This window comes from Pipistrellus hanaki (assembly GCF_964339955.1).
Source record: "Pipistrellus hanaki genome assembly, chromosome: 5".
Lineage (NCBI taxonomy): Eukaryota > Metazoa > Chordata > Mammalia > Chiroptera > Vespertilionidae > Pipistrellus > Pipistrellus hanaki.
In genome coordinates this window covers 16,430,543-16,457,938 of record NC_140507.1, presented here as the reverse complement: position 1 = coordinate 16,457,938, position 27,396 = coordinate 16,430,543, and the positions used below count along the sequence as shown (strand labels likewise).

At 45.9% G+C, this 27,396-nt stretch overlaps 1 protein-coding gene across 2 annotated transcripts in view; it reads left to right on the top strand.

Moving 5' to 3' along the window:
- GALNT10 (polypeptide N-acetylgalactosaminyltransferase 10) overlaps window positions 1-27,396 on the top strand; it is a 189,766-nt gene that overhangs the window by 68,787 nt on the left and 93,583 nt on the right. The window contains exons 2-3 of one of the 2 annotated variants that reach the window (XM_084885455.1): window positions 14,646-14,739; window positions 17,332-17,470. In XM_084885455.1, the coding sequence (XP_084741581.1) occupies window positions 14,646-14,739; window positions 17,332-17,470 (233 nt within the window). Of the gene's footprint in view, window positions 1-14,636; window positions 14,740-17,331; window positions 17,471-27,396 lie in introns of both variants that reach the window. The other variant, XM_084885454.1, reaches the window with a different exon arrangement.

Below are 27,396 nucleotides of genomic sequence, written 5' to 3'. Positions count from 1 at the left end.
TATAAATAATCATGTCATGGACAGATAGTATTTTGGCCTGCATGGTACAGACAGAGAGTAGAGACGTAGAAAGACAAGGGACTTGCCCCCCATCCCACTCTTCCTGAATGCAGAGCCAGGAGTCTGATACCTGGGCCTTCTGGATCTGCCTTCAGGGTCCTCTCCACCCCACCAAGTGGCTTCCTAGGTTTTCAGACTTCAAGAGACCACTTGTATCTGTTAAGATTATATTTGAATGGCTGACACACAGGAATGGTTCATCTTTCTCTCACGTGAGAGTCTGGGGGTGAGCACTCCAGGGCTGATAGGACAGTCCTGCTCCATGAAGTCCTCAGGAACTTGGGCTCCTTCTCACTAACAGCTTCCCCATCCCAAGGGCATGGACCTCCACCTCGGAATCCAACATGGGTGGCGTTTGCATTCTGGGCGGCAAGGTGGGTGGGATAAAGAAGAGGGGAAAGGTGCAAACCCTATGATTTCCTCAGGTAGGTCCCATGAACTTTCTCAACACCTGTATGTATAACTCACTGGATATAACCCCATCTGATCACATCTAGCTGCAAGACTGCCTGGGATATGCCATCTTTATTCTGAGCAGTCATATTCCCAGTAAACTTCCTGTTACTCTGGTAGAAAAAGAGAACAGCTCCTAGGGGACATGCAGCAATTTCTGCGCGAACCTTAAGGAAAGGAACACACAGTTTGAAATGAAGGAAGGAAGAAGGTAGAAGAGTTCAAAGTCTGTGGCATCTTTTAGAAACCATTTTAGGATCAAGTGAACCAGCTCTCTTTTAGAGTTTTGTAGCTCATTAACTTGACCTGAAGCCTTTTAGTCGGAGGATAAAGTTAATCCTCGGAACCCCTTTATGGTATTAAATCCTTGTGGCTGTCTAATCATGGATGACTTCCTCTCATCTAGAAAAGCTAAAACAAAAGATGTCTCTGTTCATTCATTCACTCAACAAAAAATTGCCATCTCCCACCCTCGTGGAGATCACAATTTGGTGACAGTAATGAAATCATCACCCAAATGGATGTGACGTCACAAAGGAGCAATAAGGATGCTCTCAGGGCCCGCTCGGGGACATTACCCAGTCAGGGAGGTCAGGGGAGGCTTGCCGGAGAGTGTGGAGCCACTCCTTCAGGAGTGTCTAATTTCATGGCAGAATGGTGTTCTGAGAAAGCCATCCTGCCTGCTGCTGCAGTTACACTCGTGTGGTTTTACTCACTGGGGCAGCGTATGTCTAAGAGCTCATTCTCTGAGAATAAGAATGCCAGAGTGAGACTAAGGTGTGTGTGAGGGGGTGGGGGTGGGAGGCAGCACCAGAAGAGGGGATGCCATCAGTCACTTCTTCCCCCCCGACCCCACCCCACCTTGGGGGACGTTGTAGGCAATAGCAGCCCGCCAGCTTGAAGATCTGCTATAGAAATCAACCCGTGGATGTCAGCCTGCCAGTGTACTTGGGAGTTCACCCTTCCAGCTCAGGCAACACTGACTGAGTGGTGAGGGCCGCTGGGAGCACAGTGCTGAGAGTTCTCAGGTGTCTCTGCAAGGTAGAATATTATGCCAGGTCAGTGATGCCTGCCTTCATTCTTTGTGACTGTAGCGAAGAAATGGGAAATGGGATAAAACATGTGAAAGTGCTTTGTAAATTGCAAAGTATTATCCAAATAATCCTATCTAATAAAAGGGTAATATGCAACCGAAACCGGTTTGGCTCAGTGGTGGAGCATCGGCCTGCAGACTGAAAGGTCCCGGGTTCGATTCAGGTCAAGGGCATGTACCTTGGTTGCAGGCACATCCCCAGTAAGGGGTGTGCAAGGGGCAGCTGGTCGATGTTTCTCTCTCATCGACGTTTCTAGCTCTCTATCCCTCTCTCCTTCTCTCTGTAAAAAATCGATAATATATATATATTTTTTAAAAGGTAATATGCAAATTAACCGTCACTCCATCACCAAGATGGTGGTGCCCAGTCCCCTCAGCCCGGCTGGAATCCCCCAGTCCTGGAGAGGGTAGCTGCTGAGTACGGGCAGCATGAGTGGCTTTGTCGCTGCAGTGATGAGGCAAGTGTCCCACCCTGGCCACAGAAGACCTCTGGCCATGGAGAGCCTCTAGGTAGCAGGCTTTGAGCAGCCAGGCCCCGCAGAGAGCTACTGGCACACAGATTCATGCACAGGGCTACTGGTAGCTAGTAATTATACCTATGACTTTTAGTGCTTCTTACATACCAAATGCTGCTAAGAACCTTGACTTGCTGTCTCTTATTTAATCCTCACAATAACCTTTATGCTAGATACTATTAGCAACCCACTCCCTCCCCCTCCTTCTTGTTGGGAACCCAGGCTTGGGAAAACTGTGACTTGCCTAAGATCACATAGCTGGTAAGCAGCAGAACTGTGACTCTCGGTGGGTCTTTCTGACTCTGAAGCAAGTGCTCTTACACACTCTGTTTTTCCATCTTCAGGATGTAGGGCAAGCATGTCAAACTCAAAGGCTAACCTGGCCAAATCAACAAGGTTTAAGTCTATGTGGATCGCAAAAAAACCAAAAGCTTCTATTTTCATAGAAATGTAGGTTTATTTTGAAAAATATAGGATATATATATTAAAAAAGAAAAAAGAAAAAGAACAAGAGCAATGGTAAAATTAATGTTTTCTTCCTGACGCTTGGCTTCTCTTCTCTGCTACTATCTTACCTACTTCTTGTTTGCAGTGATTACTTTCAAAACTGACCCAAGGTGAATGTCAGTAACTTTGGATCTGACAGGAGATGGTAAATAACTGCTCACACCATTAAATTGGCTGGGCTGCAGAAATACTCATTGTGGGCCTCATGAGGCCCTCGGACCATGAGTTTGACATGCTTGATATAGGGGGTGATGATTGTAATTATTACTATCCATGAAGCAGTGACTCTGTTGCTTGGTGACAGTCCCTATTTCCCAACTATTGTAGAAGACTCATCGGATGGGTTTGCCATCATTTTTTGGTCCTTGAAAGACTTGGAACTTGCCTTCTACTCAGTGTGCCAATTCTGCCTGCCTCTCCCCTTACCCATCCACGTCTGCTCTGCGGAGCAGTATAATGGCCCTCTGTTTTGTTTGGCTCGAGCCTCTGGAAAGAACACGTGTTAGGGTTTCCTGTGGTTCATCATACACAAGACCCCGATGAACGAGGCTTCAGTGAGTTTTCCTCTCCTGGAACGGACCACATGCCTGGCGAATTGCTAGACACTGAGATGTGGCAAGGAGGGGGTGGAGGTAGGGACCGTTAGCTGTGATGATTGCACTCGGGTGGTGGCTGGCACTTTGCAAAATATTTTTCCTATCCCTTTTCTCCCCGAGCCTCCGTGTGGTCATCTACAAAGTGGGTAGAATGGCAATAATATAGTAAAGTTTCATCTTATGAAAGGGTTGGGTTATAATAAACATCAATTTAGAAGAAAATAACATAAAATCAGTATTGGCCTTGACAGTCGCCCATGGAATATAAAAATAAACCACCTCTTTAAGGTCCAGTGTGGGCAGTTTTTCCTCCATCCTTAAAACCGATGACTTTCTTTGATTGCAGTCATCACGGTGCCTTCTGAGGGAGTGAGTTAACACCTAACCATCCTTGATCTCCGCAGGGAAGCTTTACTGACCCCCCTGAAGAGACGCAATCACCCTGATCTGATCTGAAAGAAAGGGGTTTTCTTTGCACCACGTACCTTTCTTTTAGGCAACGAGCCACGGTGACTATTTTAATTTACTTGTGGTTCTGGATTAAAGTCTGTAACCCCCTGCCGCACACAGCACTGTAAGCTCTCTTGCTCTCCTGTGTCTCCTGGACACTTCGCACAGAGCCTGCGTGTGTTTGTATTCATTAAGCATTAAAACAGATGGATGGACGGACGGGCAAATGGATGGATGGACGGACGGGCAAATGGATGGATGAATGGGTGGATGAGAGTCTCAGATGAACATTAACAAATGATCAGAGTATTGTTGTTGTCCCCACCCCCTCCCAGAGATAAAACATTTAGAAACTTCCTCAAGAAAATGGTTCACGTTGCCATTGTCTTTTAACATGGAAAACTTATTATAGGTTTCATTTGCCCTTTAGATAACAGCAAAGTGTCTTGGCTTTTCTCACCATCTCCCCCTCCCCACCCCATCTGCTGCTTTAAAAAAAGTACTTTAATGAGCATTTACACCTTACGTGGCAAGTGACCTTTTCTGAATGATCTGTATAAAACGGTGAATTGGATGGTGGTATGGCTCTGCCCTTGGAAGTACAGCAGGTCCTCAAATAGTGTCATTTTGTTTAATGTGGTCTCACTATCATGTTGATGAGGGGTGGGGGGAATAGGCCCCTGGGGTTTGCACGTTCTGCCCGTTGAGTGGGTTTTGTCCAGTTCCTCGGGTTCGCTCCCACGGCCCAGCGATGTGCAGGTTGGGGAACTGAAGTGTCTGCCGTGTCGCAGTCTGAGTGTGGTGTGTGTGCCCCGGGGCGGTAGGATGGAAGGGCGTCCTCACCAGGGTTGGTTTCCTCCTTGTTCCCTGAGCTGCTAGGATTGGCTCCAGCCTGTTTATTCACGACTCTGAACTGGAATAAGGTTGGAATATAGCAATCTTACTTGTTTTTATTAATCTTTCTTAAATGTATAGTTAGCTCACATTTATTCCGGTGTTTAACATTAGAAGTGTTTTAGGTCTTTATTTAGAAGTTTGGTGATGTTTTTATGAATACAAAGATGTCATAGGAACTCTTTTTTTTTTTTTTTTAAATCTTTTAAAATTAAATTTTATTTTTCAATAACATTTGACATATAATATTATATTAGTTTCTGGTGTACATCCCCAGTGATTAAATATTATATAAATACTAAGTTATCATTCCAGTAAATCTCATATCCATCTGACACCATGCAAGGTTATTAGAATATTATTGATTATACTAGCGGCCCGGTGCATGAAATTTGTGCACGGGTAGGGTCCCTAGGCCTGGCCAGCGATCAGGGCCCATCAGGTTCCCCGCCTCCCTGCCTCTTCCTTCCCTCGCTCCCTCAGCGCCCCACTGGCTGCTGGTCGCCCACCATATTCCATGCCACCCCCTTGAGGTCAGCACACATCATAGCAAGTGATCAAATTCCTGGTCTCCCTGTTGAACTCCCGAGGGGATAATTTGCATATTAGCCTTTTATTATATAGAATTCCCTATGCTGCACTTTACATCTCCATGACTATTTTGTTACTACCTATTTGTACTTCTCCCCCCCCCCCTTTTACTGAATTTATTGGGGTGACACTTGGTTAACAAAATTATACAGGAGCACAATTCTGCAACACATCATCTGTGCGCTGTATTCTGTGTCCGCCACCCCAAGTCAAGGCGGGGTGGAGGGAGGTGGAGGAGGGTATACCGGCGATAATGGAGATGGAACTTAACTCACTTATGCCAACTAGCCGATGGTAGCATTGGTTGCATCACATATCGTTTCACTTAAAGCCTGAGGATGTTAAGTGAGGACTTACTGTACAGGACCAGCCTTTTAAACAGTGGTTCCTATCTGTGAATGCCTTGCCCTCTTAGGGAATCAGGTTTCAGGCTCCAGCATCCTGGTGTTGAGATGACAGAGGTGTAGGAGGGAGGGAAATTGTCACACCTGTTGCCGAGTGAAACAGGACCTGCCTGACATGGGCCCAGCAGACTTAGGCCGTCTCGTGGTTACGGGGTTATAGCGTCTCTGTTTACTCACAAATGGTGCCCTTAGTTTTTATTGTTTTCTCGTGCAGCTTGGGCCTGGTTGTTGTGAAAGGTCGGCTTTCTCAGACAGCAGCCTACTGCAGAAGGGCTGGGCTCAGGTCACCCCTAGAAGTCTGCCTTACTGGAGGCCAGGATGGGAGTGGGCCTCAGCCTGCAAAGAGGGGGCGTGTCCTCCTAAGGACACAGGATCCCCTTTCTCCCTGCTTCTCTCCCGAGAAGAGGAGCATTCTTAGGTTAACTGCAAGTGGAAAAAAACTTCATTTTTTGAGTTCTACTCCAGCCTGTTTCTTGCTCAGACACCTTCTGTGGCTCCCACCTGCCACACAGCTCAAGTGTAAGGCCCTTGGATTCTGGTCCAGACTTCCTTCCCTCCTTGCTCATGATTCTTTTGTGCCCCACTCACTCCAGCCAAATCAGGCCCCTCGCCATTAAATAAATATGCCCCTTATTTTCTAACCTTCATTTCTTTGCCCATTTCTGTCCAGCTGGATTCCACCCCTCCATTGCTAATAGTCCAACTCCTACCCATCTTCCACATACCTCCCAAGCCTCTGTTCCTACAAGAATTCTTCCCTGATCATGACAGGTAGACTCTAACCTTCGGGTCTCGGAAATGCCCGTAGAATGTCTCTGTACAACTTTCAAGACCCTTAGTTACAGTGTTGTGTGTGTTTTCCTGTCTCACCTACTTGTCTCCTATGCGTGATTTTTTATGAGGCCAGGGACTGTTTCATTTATCTTGGCCTCCCCACAGTTCTTCAATGACCTATTCCCATTTGCGGAATGAACGAATAAATAAATCAAAACAATCTAGTGTATGTCCTCAAAATTCATGAAGAAAGTGCATTTATCCAACTGTCCAAACTCCTTTGCTTAAAGTAATTTTACACCTTTGGCTGGCTTACGTTCCCCCTGGCCCTCTTTGAAGTATAACCTTGAAGGCAACCTTAAAGGATGCTTTGTTGCATGTGTGTGTGTGTGTGTGTGTGTGTGTGTGTGTGTGTGTGTAGGAAGGTTATTAGGATAATCTACTTAGCAGATTACCAAATGCTTGGAATTATATAGAGTCATTTAAACCGCAAAACAAAATCATTCCAGCTCCTTTGTAGGGGCAGTAGAGAGGAGGGTCCGGGGGAAGCCATCCTAAAATTTGCAGCAGAATCTGGTCTGTAATGTGTCCTCAGACCCTGAGTGAAGCAGCGACCGCCTCAGTTTTCCTGTCAGCTTTGCCATTTCAGAGCCTGCAGCTCTTTCTCCGTTATCTTGAAGGCACTGGCCAGCTGATGTGCTGAGCAGCCGTTGCCGAGTCTGCAGTGCTGGGATCAAAGCGCGCCCTGTCACAGGTCTCTCTTCTGGGGCAGGACACAGTTGGCTTGCTTCGCCACCTTTCTTCCCTCCCTCCAAAGGGTGCTAGGCACGCTAAGTAGTGATTAAACAAAAGATTAAAATTCCATTTGCGTGTGTGAGTGTGTGGCTGTTTGAACACTAATCACATCTTCCAGGGAAACGGTAAGTAAAAGCACGCAGATACCAGGAGCAGTTATTTAGAGGAGCCAGTCAAAATCCATTTCCAGTTTATTATTTACTGCGATTTCCACGTTAATTCTGCCAGCCTCCCCCACCCCTCTCCCTCTCCTTTCTTGCCATGCTCCTTCCCGGCCCCTTATGCTTCTGGTAGCAAAAGGACATCTGCAAACTGAGAAGGAAAATAATCCCCACTTTCCTAGACAGATCTGTGAGTCTGTAGAATTAAAGAAACTTTAAATTACCTCTGGACTAGAATTCCAGGTGAGTTTGTTGTTGGTTTTTTTGTTTGTTTGTTTGTTTTTTGCATGATATTAAATGACCGCTGTTATGCCCAGACTTCGTGATCCCCAAGGACCACCAGGGAGCCAAGTCCGATGCAATAAACAAAAGAGCCTTCACCATGCTAGCATGTGCTCCTCCCACCCACGCCGGCAGCATGGCGGAAGAGAGCGAATTTCTCCCAGTCCAGGGGTTTTGAGGGCTAGGGATAACTCCGCCCTGCGGGGTGGAGTCGGGAGCTCATCCTTGCCCCGCCCTGCCCTCTCATTCCCCCCTTGTCTAATGTGCCTAGTCAAATCATTGACTCAGCCTACTTCCTTTTAGCATAAACAACAAATATAGTTAACAAGACCCTTAGTACCATAGTTTCCATCAGTATTGTCCTCACTGAAGTTCAGTTCTCCTCCTGCAGGTATCAGTTCTCCTCCTGGCCTGTAGTTGCCAGGATCCAGGCCATGCAGGAGCTGGGAGTCATGTAGTCAGGTCTGGGTGCCATCTACTTTAACAGTAGTGGGCGTGCTCAGGATAACAGTGTAGCATCCCTTTGAGTCCTTGGGTAGTGAATTTTTTTACCCACATTGAGTTCCGGGGCTACAGGGTCTGTGGTGGGCACTGGCAGTGCATCTGGAACAAGCAAACTGCAGAGCCTGTAAGGACTTGAGCAAGAAAATGGTTACCATACATGATCCCCTCCTAAAAAGGGGAAACTTGTCCCAGTAAGGGGTACACCTGGCCCTCAAGAGGGCAAAGGACAGGGGGTTGGTCTAATTTTCACCGATTCTAAGACACATTTAGTTAAACCCCCTTCCTCCCACCTACCTGTTCTAAGGCTAGAGCCATACTCTGAGATACTTTAGCTACCAAGGTGGGGCTGTTATCTGATAGTGGTGTATACCTCAACCTAATCTGAAGTGTCTATAAAAACTAGACCTTAATGCTGGTGGTTTAATCTCTGAAATCCACCTACCAATGCTCTCCTGGGGAGGTTCCCTGGGACCTGAATTCCCAGGGGGGATCCCCTTACCTTGCTTAGCATTTACCTGTGCACAGACAGTACTTCTAGCAACTCTGCCTCACAGAAGTTCAGAAGTCTTGGTGACACTTAACCTGGTGTCACCGGGCAACTCTCACCTAGAGCCTCTGGGACCAATAGTCTTGTCATCTGAAGGGTCCATCAACCATCTGGTCCTTCAGTGGCTTGCTTCTGTTCAGTCAATTCCTTCTGGCTGCAGTTGGTAACCCTCTTTCCTCTGTGGATGGCACAGTGTCTCCATCAAAGGGCCTGGATTAAGGCCAAAAGTTCTGGAACTGTGCCCAAATAGTGTGGTCCAAGGTGACTACCACTGCCCCTGCATATCAGGTCCCATCCTGAACGTAACTGCTCCCATCCGTGAACAGTATCTTGTTGTCTGTTACCTCTGTGCAGTCTGAATGGGTTCCCTCATTATCATCTGGAAGCAGGCTGACAGGGTTGATGGTCAGAGTCTTATGAATCCAGACACAGGGCTGGTCCAGGAGAAAAGCCTGACCCATCCAGGTTAGCTCCTGGTCCAGAGTCCGCTTATCTGCCTCCTTCCTTCACTAGCAATGCTATGGTGGCCACTGCCTGGGAGCACGCTGGCCACCCTGCTGCCACAGGGTCCAATCTCTTAGACATGTAGGCAACAGGTCTCTTCCAGGGGCCTAGAGTCTGAATGAGAACCCCTTTGGCAATGCCTCTTACCTCACTCACGTAGAGGTGGAAGGGCTCCACGTCGTCCGGCAAGGCTAGGGCAGCTGCTGAGATGAGAGCCTTCTTTAGCTCCTCAAAGATCCGTTGTTCCACTTTGGACCAGTTCAACAGCTGCATTCCCCTAGTACGTGTTCCTTCCGAGGACCACAGTCCTTCTTGATGTCCAAGGAAAACAGGCAATTTGTCCGGTGGCTTCCTGGGCTGATGTACGGGTCCTATTGGCTCTCTCAAGACTAAATAGGGTGCCCCAATGCCCATCAGGAAACTAACAGGCTTGCCTCGCCTAGCTAATCTGCCAGGACATAATCTTTATAATTTTTATAAAAATCTTATCTTTCAAAAATACATAATCATGCCTCAAATTTTAAAGAAAAGGCAAGGGAGGAGGGAGCAGGTCCAGTACCTGTTCCCAGGCCTCTCGAAATTTAAAATGCCACATTTTTCCTACAGGTACAGATCTATCAGCATTTCTAAGCCCCTCTACTCCCCCCACGCAGAACATCGGTGAAAATTGTCCAAGCAGTCTTGGGGGGTTAAATCATACAAATAATTGTTTTTACATTGTTTTAATACAATTTTAAATAAATTATAAACCTTTGTGATGAAGTCTACTTAAACCTATAAAGTAGATACACATGACTGAAAGTAAAAATGATTCTCAAAGTTTAAACAAAATACAAGATGCAGATACAAGCTCAAATTCAATAGCAATGGCATATAAGAAAAGCAAAACAAAACAAATCAAATATAAAAGTTTCATGTTACATTAAACATTACTTCAGAAAAACTGACTTAAAATAATTTTTTAAGTGTATTGCAAAGAATTGCTGTCTTTTGAGAAGCATTGTCTAAGCCTTTCTTGTTGCTAAAGGTCATGTGGCATTTGTTTCTAATGTAGAATGCCATTATTAATTAAGGACACTTGGCTTTCCTGAGGAACATTGGATTTCCACGGGGCCATATGACCTGTTAATGAGGAAACTCTAAATCCTGTTATCAGCAATAGCCAGTTGAACTGGCTCCGGTGCAAAATAGGTTGCCTCTGCAGGGCTCACAGTTTTATTATTTGATTCCCATCCCTTTCCTAGTGTCTCTCCCCTCCCCCCCCCCCCCATCCCCATCCCCAGCCCCACTCCCCAAACATGGTCATCGCAAACATTGTATCACAACCTTTCTCTGAAAAGAATGTATTGATAGCAGCAGTCCTTTACTGGCAGGGCCTAACTTTGTGCCAGACACCAAGCTAGATGCTATGTGGAGAGTGACTCAGTTCATCCACCCAACAACCTGCAGGCCAATTCTGTTAGTTTTCCCTATTTTTTCAGTCCAGGAAACTGAGGTCCATCTGCCCAGGAAGTAGGAAGTAAAAACCTAGGCTTTTCCAACTCTGGAACCAGAATGTTCTGAGTCATTAGGTTACCTATCACAGTGATGAGCAACCATTCATTCATTCACTCATTCCACTGAGGGCCTAAGGTGGGCCAGGTACTGACCTACGAGAGCACAGTGACATGCACTTGCCTGCAAGAAGCTCACAGTCTAGCTCGGGGAGAGAACAGCCAGACCTGCTGTGGGTTGGGGGCTGACAAGTTACGGGATTTAGGACAAGTCTGTCCCACTCTGTTAGTCTCAGATCTCGTATCTGTAAAATGAAGCAGCTGGATTTAGACAGGTGTTTTTCCACCTTTATTGTGAATCAGACTCAACTGGGGAATAGTGTTAAAAACACATCATCCTGGCTTCCCAGCGCCAGATACTTTGATTTAATGGGTTCAGTGTGGGGCGCAGGAATTTACATCTATAATGAGGTCTCCCAAGAGCCAGCGCCCTTCGAGAGAAACAGATCTAGCTGTAAACTCCGTGCCTACGTGAAGTCTGTTGTCTTGCCTGTGCCTAGCACAGTGCCTGGCACTGAGTGGTTCTCAGTAAACGTTTGGTGACAGTTTGAATGATCTATGACCTTTCCACGATGGACCTCCGAGACTCTTAAACACCTGAAATTGACCGCAAATTTTATTAAGGTTTGTGGATAGGGCCCTGTGGGCTCTGATTGCTCTGTTTTCTCCTACCAACAGTTCAGACCTTTTACTGGAATCTTTTAAACCCATATAGTAAAATTTGAGTCCTATATCAAGGTGATTTGGTGAGAACATGTCAATTTAGATTCTTAAAGCCCTAGAAGAGTTGATATCCACATTCTGTGTGTAAGTTCTGAAAGTGCTCAGAACACAGGGTTTGTGATTTTTCTCGGTCCGTCTGAAAGTATCCTTTGGGCAGGAGTGCCATCTCCATTTTCCCGGTAGGAAAATCGAGGTGCCCGTGACTCCGGTAGCTTGTCCAAGGTCCATATTGCAAGGGTTCTCTCCACTGAGAACTAGCCCGGAAGTCAACAGGCTCTTCTCTTGCCTGCTTGTGTGGCCTTGGGTAAGTAGTATGGCTTCTTTGGGCCTCAGTTTCCCCACCTGCAAGATGAGGAAGGAAGGGCTCATTGTCTCTGAGCAGCTGCTTAGCTTGGATATTAGAGGACCCTCTCCTAACTACAAGTTTAAACGTGCAGAACTCCTGTGTCCGCGAGCGCCAAGGTCTCTTACGTTAGGGATGATGGGAGAACTCGTGATACCACCTACAACAGGTCATCTCTGCAGATCACCCCAGAGGAACATATACCTTTAAGGCAAAGTCAGTGGAGATGGTAGAAGCCATGGGTATGGAACTTCTAGAATTTAGGAACCTTAATTCTCTATCCTGTAAGTTCAGCAATTAATTCACTGCCCATTCTGAGAACAAGATTTAAGGAGTTTGCTTCTGTGAGGCCACAGCTGTGAGATTCAACCCCGTCCCCCATTCCCAGCTGTGTGGGAAGACTTTCACATAAGAGGAATACGGAGGAAACTGAGGAATACGGAGAGTCTTCAACTCTCAAAATGTCCTTTAAAGGTCCCGTAAGGGTGCTCCATTGGCCAGCAGCGTCCGCATCACCGCGGAGCTTGTTAGAAATGCAGAATCCCAGGCCCCGCCCAGACCTCCTGAGTCAGACCCTGCGTTGAACAAGATCCCCACGTGATTCTGTTGCACATAAAATGTGAGCAGCACTAGCCTGACCAGCCCTTGATTTCCTCTTTCACACCCTGATCAGCAGCCTGTTCCTGGCCTCTTCTAACATCTTCCAAATGGTCCTGTTTCATCCTAGCCCCCTGACCCAACCCTTGGAATTTCTTCTCCATCCTACACTAGCCCCTCAGTCATTCCGTAACTTCTGCATTAGCTGCAGGTGGTGCGGGTGCTGCTGTGTCCGGGACCACACTTTGAGAATCACTTTGAATTGGTACCTTCCGTTAAGGCTCCTGCAGGGCCTTTTGAGTTCCCCCAGTGACCTAAAGAAACCAGCCGGAGTTCCAGTCTTTGGGCAGCAGAAAGTGGAAAAGGCCTTGGGAGGGAGGGCTGGAGAAAAATCGCTAAATAGCTCACGATCGATCAGTCGTGTCATTGAGACGTATTTATTTGGGCAGGTCCCTGATCCACCCCAAGGCTCCGTTTCCGTATCTTTGAAATATAGAGGTGGCCCTAGCTCAGTTTCCAAGTATATTTATTTGTTCACTTGTCTGGAGATTTGTTTTTAGCAGAGGACCATTTTAAAATGAAACCCCACCCGGATCCTGAGTACAGAAAACAGAGAGATGCATCCTGGTCTGATTGGTCTGACTGACAGAGGGTCAAGGACCTGCGCTCAGCCTCCCTCTCCCCCAGGCAGCACTGAGCATTTGAATGCAGCTCAGCACAGTTGAAATCCCCCGAAGGCTGACCTTCCAGCTCAGCCTCTGCGATTTCTGTGAACCCCAGAACCGTTTGCAGGCATGTGGCCTCTGTTTTTTCTTTCCGTCCCTGACCAAGACATCCGGAAGGCCAGCTTTCAGAATTCTCTTCTTGCAACTCAGGGAGGCCTGTAGGAGGGAGGACAACGGATTGTTATTGTCATTAAAGCTGTTGTAAGGATATTGCACTGTTGTAGACAATCTGCTAACTTAAGAATCAGCCGGAAACTTAATTAAACCGGCGTGTGGACTGTTTTATCCCGGTGGCTTCTTTCTACGGCTGACATTCCGGCACACCACACTTTCAGGGCCTTTGTAGTTAATTACATAGGAAATAGGCCTATTGGATTCTGCACGCCACAGTGGCAAGGACTGGCTTGCGGGAATTTTAATGGGCAAGGTGACGTGGAAAGCCAATCTCATCCAAGGGAACACGGAAGATACCTAAGCAGTGTTACCTCGGGAAGGTTCTGAGCCTTTAGACTTCGCCACGGGGCGTGGGAAAGCATCTGGCACCTTCAGGTGACCCCAGGCATGCAGCCTCATTTAATTAGGGAAACTGGCTCTAATGGGCCCAAGAGGATGGGCTCCCCTCCCCAGATGCATCATAAACAGCTTCAGAGCCAGGCCCCATGCTCTCTGGGGGCTGTTGCATCGGCCTGTTTCCTTTCAGCATTCAACTGTTGGTTCATCCATCCCACACAGTGGCCAAATGTTCACCCTCCTTGTGACTTTAGAAATGAACAAGGCCAAGCCTAGTTTTGCGACTCTCCTCCCCGCCCTGGAGTCTGTGCGCAGGCCGTTTGCCTTGCGTGCCCCTCGTTTCAGCCTGTCTGAAGCTCAGCCTTCTGTCATGAAACCTCCTCCAGTTCTCCCAGGTGGAGGTGAACACCTGTAGCACTTTCTGTGGGCCTGTCATCGGAGGGTCCCCTACCCTGCCCCACCCCTTAGGTAGCCACCGCCCACTTGTGGCTGTGGAGCACGTGAAAGGGGCCTGAATCGAGATGAGCACAAGTGTAAAACACACGCTGCAGGTTGAAGACCTAGTACAAAAAACGAAAGTAAAGTATCTCAATGGATTTTTTACATTGCGTGGTGAAATATTTTCCATAGCATTTATCGGGGTAAATAGAATACATTACCAAAACTAACTTCCCCTGTTTCTTTTTCTTCCCAACGTGAATACTAGAAAACGTAAAGTTGCAGATGTGGCTCACATTTGTGGCTCGTGGTGTTGTTCTATTTCTCTTGGCAGCGCCACACGTACTGCTTTTTCTCGAGTGAAAGGAATGTTTGTCCATCTGGGTTTTCCTCTGCTGGTTTCTGACTCCTAAGAGGGTGGGCTCATCATCCGGACCTTTGTGTACCTGGGTGGCACTAACAGAGGTATACCACGGGGGTCAATAAAGGAACCATTGACAGACCTTCAGTCAATGCCAAAAGCTCCCTTAGGCGGTGTAATTTCTGGGTCTCTGTTATTAAATACTTACCCCTTTTCTTTTCCTTTTTCACAGTTTTTGTCTTTTTCTTTTTTTAAGGGATCACAGAATCAGCAGAAGAAGATATTTTTCTTGGGAGATGGACAAAAGCTGAAGGACTGGCATGACAAAGAAGCCATCAGAAGGGATGCTCAGCGTGTAGGTACGGAGAGAGGTGCCATCCACGGGCAGGCCTGGGGAGAGAGTATGTGTGAGCATGTGTGTGCGTGTGCATGTGTGCGTGTGTGTGTTTAATGGGGTGTCTGGACCTCCTGTCAACTCCTCTCCATCAACCACCTTCTACCCTCCCTTCCACCCTCTCTTCCCCTGATTCTGGAATCCCCTCTTCACCTGTGAGCTGGCCCCATCCTTTCTCCACTCACATCACCAGATCCACTGCTTTCAGGAATTTGCCTTGCCACCTTTATTGGGCGATAAAAAATGTCTCCCCCTTATGAGATGTTTTATCACTAAAATGAGGAGCAGCGATAATAAGAGCCACCATTTATGAGTATTTACAGTGAGCACGGCTCACGCTTCATTCTGCATATTTTCTCGGTGAATCCCCAAATCAACCTTTATGGCCCATTTGATGAGAAGGGACCTGTCGTTCAGAGAGGTGGGGTAATCTGCCCACTGTCACACAGTGAGAAAGAGGAGGCTTGGAGGCTTAGAATTTGAACCCAAGTCTGAAGGGCAGAGTTGACCCCTACCAGCCCTACAGCCACGAGGCTGAATGAATTTATTGGGCTTCAGCTAACATTTTCTTTGGCTAACTTGTCTCTGGAGCAGTTTCTGTTACCGCTGGGGAGTTGGGAAGGGAGATTACGTGGAGAGTTGTTTATAGAGAGCCTGGACTAGGAGTCAGGAGGGCAGCTCTGACACCCCTTATCAGCCATGTGGCCATCAGGAAAATTCCATAACCCCTGAGCTCAGTTTCCCCATCTGTCACTGGAGCTCATGCTTCCTGCTTCGACAGCCTCGGGGTATTGGTATGAAGTAGCTTTACCCTGGAAAACACTAAAGAAATAGAAGCGATTGGTATTTTATTCATTTTTATCTCAGTGAAAGGCACCCACTATTGATTTTCTTAAAATCACATTATGACAAAAACCAGATTCCAACAAGGCTTTGAATAGTGCTGAAATGATAACTTAACTGAAATTCAGGGAAATCTAAAGACACGACATGCATTTTTCTGTATGCCAGTAATTCAGAATAAAGGGTTAGGTTAGGGTGGGGGAGGGCTGCTTAAATTAAAAAAAGGAGACATTTCAAAGGAGCTGACATGCCAAACAGTTGTACCAGAGTCATTAGCATGCCAAAGAAAGGAGTAAGCCCTGGAGAAATTATCCAGAATAATAATGACCCGTGCTAACTGGGTACCAGGTGCCTTGCCCTGCATCACCTCCTTAATCATCACACTGAACCTTCTTCTCCCAATTAAGACACTGTCGACAACCAAGACATAGACAGGCAAAAGGCACGCCCAAGGGGACAGAGCTGGGATAGCAGGGCTGGACCGCGGCTTCCACCCTGCCCACTGCAGGGCCCACTTGAGTCGCTCCCGTCCTGTCTTCCTGAGGCTCCCGCCCCGAGAGCTGCTTCTGCTTCTGCTGCACCTGAGTCCCTTGTGGAACCCGTCCCGGGCACTGGCCCACGGTGTTTGACACAGCGTCATACCGACGGCAGTCCTCTCCCTCGTCTGGCAGGATCGCAGCAGCCACAGTCCGTGGGCTCCATCTCTTAGCTTGCACCTCCCCATCAGGCTCGTGTTGTCCACATTCGCTTTACAAACAGCACGGGACGATGCTCAGAGCATACGCTCCAGAGGATGAGGTCCTGTCTGACCAGCCGTCTCACTGCCGTTCCTTCAGGACCCTCAGCAGTGTCAGATTCTGCAGGTTCGGTGCGGACATCCCCACTCCCCACCCGCATCCTGGGAACCCTGAGGATAACTTCCTGGAGCACCGGGAACTCTTTCCCCAGCTGGATTGTGCAGAGAGCAGAAAGAATACCACTTTATCCAATCAAGTCGGTGGCTCACATCAATGCTTTCCAAGCAGTCCTGCCCAAGCCTGGGCAGATCTTAATTTGTTTGCTGGTTTTAAAAAACTCAAAGCATCTTGTATCGTTTGTGGCTATTTAAAAAATTTTTTTAAATTTTTTTATTGATTAAGGTATTACATATGTGTCCTCATCCCTCCATTAACACCCCTTGACTTGGATATAAAGTTTGCCCTGCCTGGAGAATAGCCATAACATTTCCTCACATTTATACAGTGCTTTATCGTTTACAAAACGCTCTTGCCTGCACAGCATCTATTGGGCTCTCAGCATGCTGTGGGTACCAGGGCGGGTCAGCTACAGTCAGAGAGGTGCTGTGACCGCCCCGGGATTGATCAGCTCGTACGTGGACCTAGGCTCCCTCCAGGTGATCAGACTCCCCTGTCAGGGATAATTGGGGCTCCTGGCAGAGTGGAGGGAGCATGGGCTTTATCCATCTGTAGGCTGAGGGCTTTCATGTTCGCCCACTTGCTTCCTGTGGCGATGACACAAGGACAGGCTTTATAAAGTGTGTGGCCCGGCCGTGACGGAATGCTCACTCCCCTCCCCTCTGTACACTCCCCCCTGCAAAAGCTGCACGGACCCTCTGTATCCAGCATCAGGTTTCATCTTTGTGGTTAAATCCTATTTTCCATCCTTCGTCCCCTGCCATTCAATTAGCAACATTGACTTTGCTCTTTGCTCGCAGGAAATGGAGAACAAGGGAGGCCGTACCCCATGACGGACGCTGAGAGAGTGGATCAGGCGTACCGAGAAAATGGATTTAACATCTACGTCAGCGATAAGATCTCCCTGAATCGCTCTCTCCCTGATATCCGGCACCCGAAGTAAGTGTGACATCTCTCATCCTCTGGGATGGGAGGAGTTTGCCCTCGGCTCTTGTTGAGAATTAAAGCACCAGGTACACGAAACGCTGCCGTAGGAGAGTCCCTCCTGTTACATGGGGCTTTGTGGGAAAGTTCGTGTGATCCATGTTTCTAGGATGTAGAGCAGCTGTGGCAGAGGGACATAGAGACAATGGTGTCTCCCTAAAAGGGCCGGTCACCTTTCTGTGTTCAGACAGTGGGAACAGAGAACCTCTGCATTTCCTTTGGGCTCTGGCCCACGGGGAAGTTCAGACCTCAACTTAGAAGACAATTGCAATGACAGTTTCAACCATTACTCTCCACTTTCTGTGTGTGGTGTTTCTGTATTTTTAATCTTTATTTTAGCTATCCTGAGTATATTTATATCTTGTGATAAGCTACCTCAAATCATTTGAGAGGGGACATATGGAATGATTATAAAGGTAACTGTGGCTCCCAGCCAGCATGGCAGTGGTTGAGCCTCAACCTAGGAACCAGGAAGTCACAGTTCGATTCCCGGTCAGGACACATGCCTGGATTGTAGGCTCGATCCCCGGTGTGGGGCGTGCAGGAGGCAGCCGATGAATGATTCTCTCCAATCGTTGATGTTTCTATCTCTCTCTCCTCCCGTCCTCTCTGACCAGGACTAGAACTGTAACCTCCTAGTTCATAGGTCGACGGTCAAACCACTGAGCCTCGCTGGCTGGGCTTAAAGTCATGATTCATATAAGGCCACTAGGTGAATAAGGATGAGCCAGGTATTGGGCTCCAGTCCACCCAAAAACTATGCCTAGGCTGGAAGCCATCTGCCTCCCGGGCATTTTCAGTAGGGTTACTGTGGTGTTCGGGTGATTTGCTAGTAGAGCTATTTATTGTTCTTAACGCTGGTGTGCATTAGTTGTCTGGAGGGCTGATAAAACATAGGATATTGAGCTTCCCCCTCTAATTCCTGGATCGTTAGATTTGGGTTGAGGTAGAAGCTGGCATCACAAATAAGCGCCCATGGGGTGCTCATGCAGCAGAGTTGGGTCCACGCTGTGGGGACCATTGCAAGTAGATTTCACGCTGGCTCCTACATGAAGATAGTTCTGAGTAGCACTGGAGCATAAAGGTTCTGTTCAGGGACTAAAAAATAGAGCCCAGGAAAAGATAACAATGGCTAACACTTCTAAGGTTCTTACTGTATGCCAGGCATCATTCTAAGCCAGTGCTGTTCCCAAATCTGGGACTCCAGCCTTACCCAGGAGCTTGTCCAAGTGCACATTCTCAAACCCCAGCCCAGATCGACTGAATCCAAAGCTCTGGGCTGAGGCCCCACACTCGGTGCTTTAGCTAGCCTTCCAGATGATTCTGATGCACACTTCAGGTTTAGAGCTGTGTTCTGGGCACTTTGAGGGCATCAACTCTGCCAAACTTTCCAAAAACTCAACGAGATAGGTACCTTTATTGTCGACATTTTACAGACGGGGCATGGAGGTACAAAAAGGTTAAATAATTTGCCTAAAATGACAGAGCAGGGAAGGGCTGGTGCCAGAATGTGTATGCAGAAATTCTGACTCTGGAATCTGTGCTCTTAATCACTGAAATATAAGGTCTTTCCACCTGCCAGAGCTCAATTGGTAGAAAGCAATAATCAAGAATTAATCTTGGTAGCATGTTCAGCTACTCACCAGACGCTTTCAGCCCCATTACATCTGCCAGTCCCTGCAGCAGGGAGTCAGCTGTACTAGTATTTCCACATGGCAGGTGAGGAGACTTGCCTACAAGGTGCGCTGCTTACCCAGGATGGGGCCTTTTTCGTAAGGATTTCTCGTAGGAAGGGGAGGAAACGAGGGTGGGGGGGAAGGGCCTTGGTGTGCTCCCCTGTGCGGTTTGCAATTTGTTTCCTGGTCTTCACTGTCAAGCCTGAGAATTTTTTCATCCAAGTCTGAGCATGTAGTTCAGATATTGCTGATGTTTCTGGATTCAGAACTGTGACCTGACTCTGAGGGTCAGAAACTCAATTTATGAGTTTAGCCCCTTGCAGAGTTTAGAATTCTGCACTAATATCATCTTTCTGGCTCTGGGAAAGAAGTTCATCCGGGAGCTTCATCCCCTCGCCTCCGCTGTTCCGTGGTACTGTGGGCTCTCTAGCTGTGCCTGGGGTGTTTTAAAAACATACAAGGGCCCTAGCCGCTTTGGCTCAGTGGATAGAGCCTTGGCCTTCAGATTAAAGGGTTCAGGGTTCAATTCCGATCAAGGACACATGCCCGGGTTGCGGGCTCGATCCCCAATGGGGGGTGTGCAGGAGGCAGCTGATCAGTGATTCTCTCTCTCCCTCTCCCTTCCTCTCTGAAATCAATAAAAGTATATTAAATAAATAAATAAATAAATAAATAAATAAATAAATAAATAAATAAATAAAAAACATACAAAGGCCAGGACACCACCCCAAGCCACTGGGCTCTCAATTTCTGGGGGTGCGGCCTGGGTCTCTGTATTTTCTAAAACCTTTAAAAGCAATTCCTACGTGTAACCAGGGATGAGAACTGGTACAAAGTAGAAATATGTTTACAATAAGAGAAAGAGAAGCTGAGTGTGGTCACCGCTTTCATCTAGCCACTCATCTGTTCATCCAGTAAATACAGAGTGGGCAAAAGTAGGTGTACAGTTGCTCATATGGAAAAGTAACACAGTAATTAATTACTAATACAACAATAAACTGTTTCATGAACTCACCACTGTAAACCTGCTTTTGCCCCATCCTGTGTACGCATAATGGTCTTCTGTGTGCCAGGCCCTGTGCTTGACACCAAGAACACGGTGCTAAAGGAGCCCTTTATTACTGCTTTGTGCCAGGGTGGGCAGAGGCATGAGGAGCTCATTGCGCCACAGTGAGACGACCAGTAATAGCGGAAGGCAGAGAGTGCTCTGAACCTCAGGGCACCCCCACCGGGCTTGGAGGAAGGGGAGGGGAAGCAGATGGGGTGGGGGGGAACATTACAGGTAGAGGACTGCCTGGGCGACCCAGTGCTCGTTCTTCAGCTCACGAATTACAAGGCTGAGTCTTTCCTGGTTAGAAGTGGAGCCAGGATGGGGACCCGGCCCTTTGTCCCCCAGCGCAGAGCTCTTTCCCGACAGCCGGGAAAGAGAGCCGGCTTCCTAACGCAGAGCTCCACGGTCCCCGGAGAGAATTCCGGAGGCTCTATAAACAGAGGCGAAAAACGTTGCTTTCTTTTTCTCATTGGCCTCTAACCGAAACGTGTTCCCTTCCGTTATGACTAAAGCGCCTGTGATGTAGTCACCACAAGGAAGCATGCACTTCCTCATCCCTTGACAGGTAACCCTGAGAGGTGGTGGGCACCCATCACTGCTTGGAAATGAAGGTAGTTTCTAGAACTGCACTAGGTCTTGTGGCTTCCTGTGCCCCTAAAGAGGCACATCTATTACTGTAGTTTACATTCTTTTATTAACTTGATAACTATATTCCAGTCTCATTGGTTTCCTTTGCAGTCTTGTGTAGTTTATTTTATGAGCTAGAAGCCTTGCTCTCAGAAGGGTCCACATGTATTACCCAGCCTGGCAGAGGGTCCTGGACAGAAGTAAGGTGAGGACCCTAGTTCTGGGTGAATGGGAACTGAGCTAGAACATGCCACAGGCTCCTCGGTGACCAGCCACCCACCCAGCCAGCAACCACGTTACAGCAAAAGATGGTGCTAAGCCCAGCGCTCCTGACACCCCCCTTTTTCAGAATCCCCGGTTGTGGAGGCTGACTTTTCAGAACTGAGTTAACAGATGTCTTAAAGAGCTTTTCTTTTTCCTTGGGGAGGAGGGAGAGAGGACTTTCCTGCTCTGTGACAAGCAGGAATTATGAACAAATGAGAGCAGTCAGGCTGCTCATTCCCTCTGGTTTCTTTTCACTTAAACAACTTTCCCAGCAGGAGCTGGGGTTTAGGTTTGCCTTTTATTCTTTGAATTGAATTTTGGCAGCAGCACGTCAAGAACAGGGTCGAGGGGCCGTTTGCTTGTGCCAGCTACACTGGCTTTCCCCAGAAGCCGCACGGGGGAACGCGCAGCCACAGAGAATAATGGAAACTAGGAAATTCGGCCTGTCTTGCTGGGCTTGCATGTGGGAGGCAGCCAGCTGGCTCTGAGCAGACCTGCCCTCTGCATCTCCAGCCCAGGGAGCAGAACAGAGGCTGGCTGGTGGGCTGGCTCGCTTTCCCCGCTCCAGGGGGCTCCGTGGGCTGCTTGACAACTGCGCATGGAGGCCCTTCGGGCACAAGCTGATGGCGTTGGAGCCCCAGCTGCTAAGGTGCTCCAGGCCTGCAGGTTCCTAAGCAGAGCCCTCTGTTCAGTGACCAGTTTCTCCCATGTAAAGACTGTCCATAGTGGGAAGGAAAACAGCCTCCAATTCTGACTGCTTTCTCCAGATCCAGGCCATGGGCTTCGCTTCCAGAATGAATGAACCTGAAGGGAATCTGTTGCAATAAAAGGCCCAGGTCTACCAGATTCCTGGGTCCATGCTCCCTTTTGCTTTTTGCTTTTTTGTTAAATTAACATGGTTAATTTATGGTGCATGCTGAATTTCCTGAAAAGAACTGACAAGTTCATATTACTATAATAGACTAGTAGTATTTATTGAGCATCTTTACATCCCCGACAGATTTCAAAAGCAGCAATGGAGGGAGTTAAAGCTTAAGTTTGACAAACATGTATTAAATATATACTCTGGTGGGGAGGCGGGGGAATGACAATTTGAAAGCATAGGAAATTAAAGCCAACCACATTTGTACAATAGTAGCAGTAATAATATTAGTGCCCCAATGTGAATGTACACATGGACATTAAAAATGCTCTTTAAGGGCCCAGCTGGAGGAACAGGGAACAGATTTACTCTCTTACCTAAAACAACTGAAAAATTTTTAAAAAGACACTGGATACCAGGGAGTGAAGGACCATAATCCTAAAGGGATAGGAAACCAGTGAGAAGAGCAATACATTGTCTGAGCTTATTTCCTTGAGAGGGTTTTCAAGCTACGATGCGGGGGGGGGGGGGGGGGGGGGGGGGGGGGGGTGTAGAGCCCTGAGGACTTCCTGAGTTTATCTGATGTTGCTGAGTGTCCAGGGAGACCAAAGAGGCAAAGAGCTCATAGCACAGCGTACTGAAGAGGACAGAGTTGCATGGAGACCAAGCTACAGAGGTCTACAGAAGGTTCCGGGCATATTCAGCAGATTACTGATGAACTCCTTCCTATACAAAAGCTACCGAAGGCTGGGAAAGGGATCGCCCAAAAGGATTACAGGGAACAGTGCCTAGCTCTCATGCAGAGCCAAGAATAGTGCCTCTTCCCACCACTCGGACTAGGAAGCCTTGTCATTTGTAAAAGAAAAAAAAAAACATTAATTATGACCCAGGAGGATCAAACTGTTTCTAAGTAACTTAACTACATCCCAGGTCAAACCTCAAAACAAAAATATTCAGAATTAATTAGGGTAAATCTAACCAAAGATTATCAGGCATGCAAATAAGTAGAGAAACATGGCTCATGATGAGGAAAATAATCAAAATCAGCCCAGAGTTGACATAGATGTTAGAACTAGTAGAGGACACCAAAACAATTATTAGAACTGCATCCTATGTATTTAAAAAGTTAAAGAGACATGGAAGATATTAAAAAACCCAAAATGAACTTCTAGAAATGAAAGCATCAATGTCTAAGATGAAAAACACAGTAAATGGAATCAAAGGTAGAACAGATACTGCAGGAGAAAAAGATTAGTGAACCTGAAGTTATAAGTAAAGAAACTACTTGAAACACGTGGAGAAAAATTAATTTTAAAAAAATGAAGAGAATTAAATTAAATGTAGTTGAATATTCATGTAATTGGAGTCCATAGGAGACAAGGGAAATAATAGCCAGAAGTTTTTCAAATTGAATGACAACTATAAAACCAAAGATCCAAGAAGCTCAGTAAAATCCAATCTCAAGAAACATAAATAAAACAACACCAAGGCACATCATAATCAGATTAATGAAAATCACTGGTGAAGAGGAAAGATTTTAAAGCGGATAAATAAAGCGTATTCCTGACAGAGGACCAAAAATAAGGGTGATAGAATTTTCATTGGAAACAATGCAGGCAAGAACACTGCGTAGCACCATCTTTCAAGTACTAAGAGTAAGGGAAAATTCTGTACCCCATGCATGAAAATATATTTCAAAAATAAAGGCAAAATGAATACTTCACAGCCACGAAAAAAATGCTGAAAGAATTCATCACAGCTGTCATGTACTATCAGAAATGTTAAAGGAAGTCCTTTTCGGGGGAGGGGGGGGTGGAGGAAGGTACCAGATGGAAATAGAAATCTTTATACACAAAGAATGAAGATCACTGGAAATAGTAACCATGTGGGTAAATATATACTATTTTTCTAAGTGCTTAAATCTTTTAAAAAGGGATCTTACTCTGTAACCAAAAATAATAGCATATTGTTGAGTTTAAACGTAGGTAAAAGTAAAATGTATCCCAACATAAAGATTAGAAGGGAGAAACGACAATATACTATTTTAAGGTTCTTGTACTACTCGTGAAGAGGTGAAGGTGGACTCTATAAGTTAAAAGCACTAAAATAGCAAAACAAAGAGTTATAGCTAATAAGCCAATGAAGGAGATAAAATGGAGGCATGAAAAATATTCAATTAATCGAAAAGAAGGCAGAAAAGAGGAAAAAGGGAAGACAGATCCAAAAGGAGAAATCAAAAGCAGGTACCAAAATGATGGAATTTAACCTAACCACATTAATAATCATGTTAAATGTAAATGCTCTAATCATTTCTGTTAAAAGGCAGAGATTGTCAGTTTAGATAAGAAAGCAAGACTCAGGTACATGCTGCCTGTGAGAAACACACTTTTAATATAAACGTACAAATAAGTTATAAGTAAAAAGATTAAAAAAAAAAAAAAAAAAAAAAAAAAGCCTGTCTACCAAGCTAACACTAGTCAAATGAAAGCTGGAGTGGCTGGCTATACGTTAATATCAGTCAAAGTAGATTTCAGAACAAAGACTCACCAGGGATAAAGAAGGTCATTTCAGTCTTAGCAGGTTTGATTCAATGGATGAGCGACAGCCTATGGACTGAAGAAGGTAAGTTCATAATAATAAAGGGATTATGCATACATGAAGCAAAAGCTCATAAAACTGCAAGGAGTTATAGACATAGCCACAATTATGACATTTCAGCACTCCTCTTTCTCTCTCTCTCTTTCCCCCCCTCTCTCTTTCTCTGTAATTCATAGAACAAGTAGACAGAAAACCCACAAGGATATAGCAGACTTGAACAGCAGCACCATCAACTGATGTGACCCAATTGACGTTTATAGAACCCATTAACAGCAGAATACACATTCTTTTCAAGTGCACAGGGAGCATTTACCAAGATAGGCCATATTTTGGAACCAAGAAAACAAGTCTCCATAAATTTAAAAGGTTTCAAGTGATACCAATATGTTCTCTGACCACAGTGGAATTAAATTTAGAAACCAATAACAGACAGTCTCTTAACATTTCTAAATGTTTGGAAACTATGTAACTAATTTATGAATAACAAATGGGTCAGAGAAGAAATCAAAAGGAAAATTAGAAAGTATTTTGAACCAAATCACAATGAAAAGAAAATAATATTAGAATTTGTGTGATGTCACTAAAGCAGTACTTACGGGGAAATTTGTAGGATTCAAGGCCTATATTAGAAAACAGTGCTTTCCAAATTGACCACTTTAAGAAACTAGAAAAAGAAGAATAAAGCATTTATTTAATTCCAAAATAATAGAAGAACAGATACATTTAAAAGATCAAAACAGAGATCAATTAACTAGAGACTAGAAAACCAATAGAGAAAAATCAATAAAACCAAAGGCTGGTTCTTTGAGATGGTCAATAAAATTGATTAACTTCCAACCAGATTAATCGGCACAAAGTATTGGTATCGAGAATCAGAGAGGTGACATAACTACAGATTCTGTAATATTAAGAAAATAATAAAGGAATATTCTTAACTTTATGCCTGTACGTTCAACAACTTAGATGAAATGGCAAATTCCTTGAGAGAGACGAACTTGCAAAGCTTACTCAAAAAGAAATGATTAGCTTGAATAGCCCCATGTCTAGCAAACAAACTGATATTGTAGTTAAGAACCTTCTCACAAAGATTGGCTCACTGGTGGGTTCTACCAAAAATTTGAGAAATACGATAACACAAATTCTGTATGTACACTTTTTCCAGAAAATTAAAGAGGAATGCCCCTCGGCCATCCTGCTTGACTTACAAAGCCCAGTAAGCCCGGAGGAGAGCAGCGAGGAGCAGGGCTGGAGAGAGGCCTGGGGGTGGTCATGGTCGGGTTTATCTTTTCACCAAAGTGAGTAAGAGAGAGATCACCAAAGTGAGTAAGATGGGAAGTCCTGGAGGGCTCTGAGCAGAGAACAACACGATTTGATTTTCCTTTTCAAAGAATCACTTTGGTTGCTGTGTTAAGTGTAGACTGCAGGTGGCCAAGGGTGAAGGCAGGGGGAGAGTTGAGTGTATGACAGCAGTGCCGAGGTGGGAGCGGCAGAGAGACACACTGAAGAGGGACACGCTGAGGTTTAGTTTCAGACGGAATAGCTATGAGGAAACAGAGAGCAGACAAGGATTACCCCAAGGGGTTTGGCCAGAACAACTGGGAGGTGGAGTTGCCATTTACTGGAAGGAAGATTTTGGGAAGAGTAGGTTTGGGGGAAATCAAGATTTTGCTTTCAAAGCTGAAGATGTTATTAAACATCCAAATGACACTGTCAAGGAGGCAGTTGGAAACGGTGACAGGTTCCTTTGCTGAGTTGCTGTGTTTTTATTGTGATTTTAATTAACTCGCTTTTCCTAGAACAGCAAGAAATGCCTGCGGCACCACAGATAGTAAATCTAAAAATGCCCCAGGATTAGCTGTGCTCTGAGGTGTGGCCTGTAACATCTATGTGCCGTGTTCAGGTCACAGTGAGGGCGAAGCCTGACATCTGTTTGGAGATGAATCATGAGTCTCCACCCAGCTCCCCCCAACACACACACACACAGTGCACACACACGGTGCACACACACGGTGCGCACACACAGTGCACACACACGGTGCACACACATAATGCACACACACAGTACCACAGAGCAGGATTAGGCTTGGGTGACAAAGGTTTTACATATTAGCAGTTTTTTCCCTTTTTATCTTTTTTTTTTTTTTTTTTTTTTTTTCTTTGCATGGCCTCTCTTCAAATTTTTTTTTTTTTTTTTTAATTTATTTATTTTTTACATATTTTCTTGATTTTTTTTTATTGCCCCCCTCCCTCCCTCCCACACATCCCCTCCCTCCCCATAGTTTTATGTCCATTGGTTGTACTTATATGCATTTATACAAGTCCTTCGGTTGATCTATTATCTCCCCCTGATATCCCTACCCTCCCCACTGTAATTTGACAGTCTGCCTGTTGCTTTACTTTCTCTATATCTGTCTCTTGGTTCATCAGTTTATAAAGATCTTTATCATCCACCGATGTGTGAGGTCATGTGGTGTTTCTCTTTCGTTGATTGGCTTATTTCACTCAGCATGATGTTCTCCAATTCCATCCAGGTTGCTGCAAATGATGAGAATTCCTTCTTCTTTATGGCAGCATAGTATTCCATTGTGTAGATGTACCATAGTTTTTGGATCCAATCATCTGCTGACGGGCACCTAGGCTGTTTCCAAATTCTGGCTATTGTAGATTGTGCTGCTATGAACATAGGGGTGCATATATCCTTTCTGATTGGTGTTTCTAGTTTCTTGGGATATATTCCTAGAAGTGGGATTACTGGGTCAAATGGGAGTTCCATTTTCAGTTTTTTGAGGAAACTCCACACTGT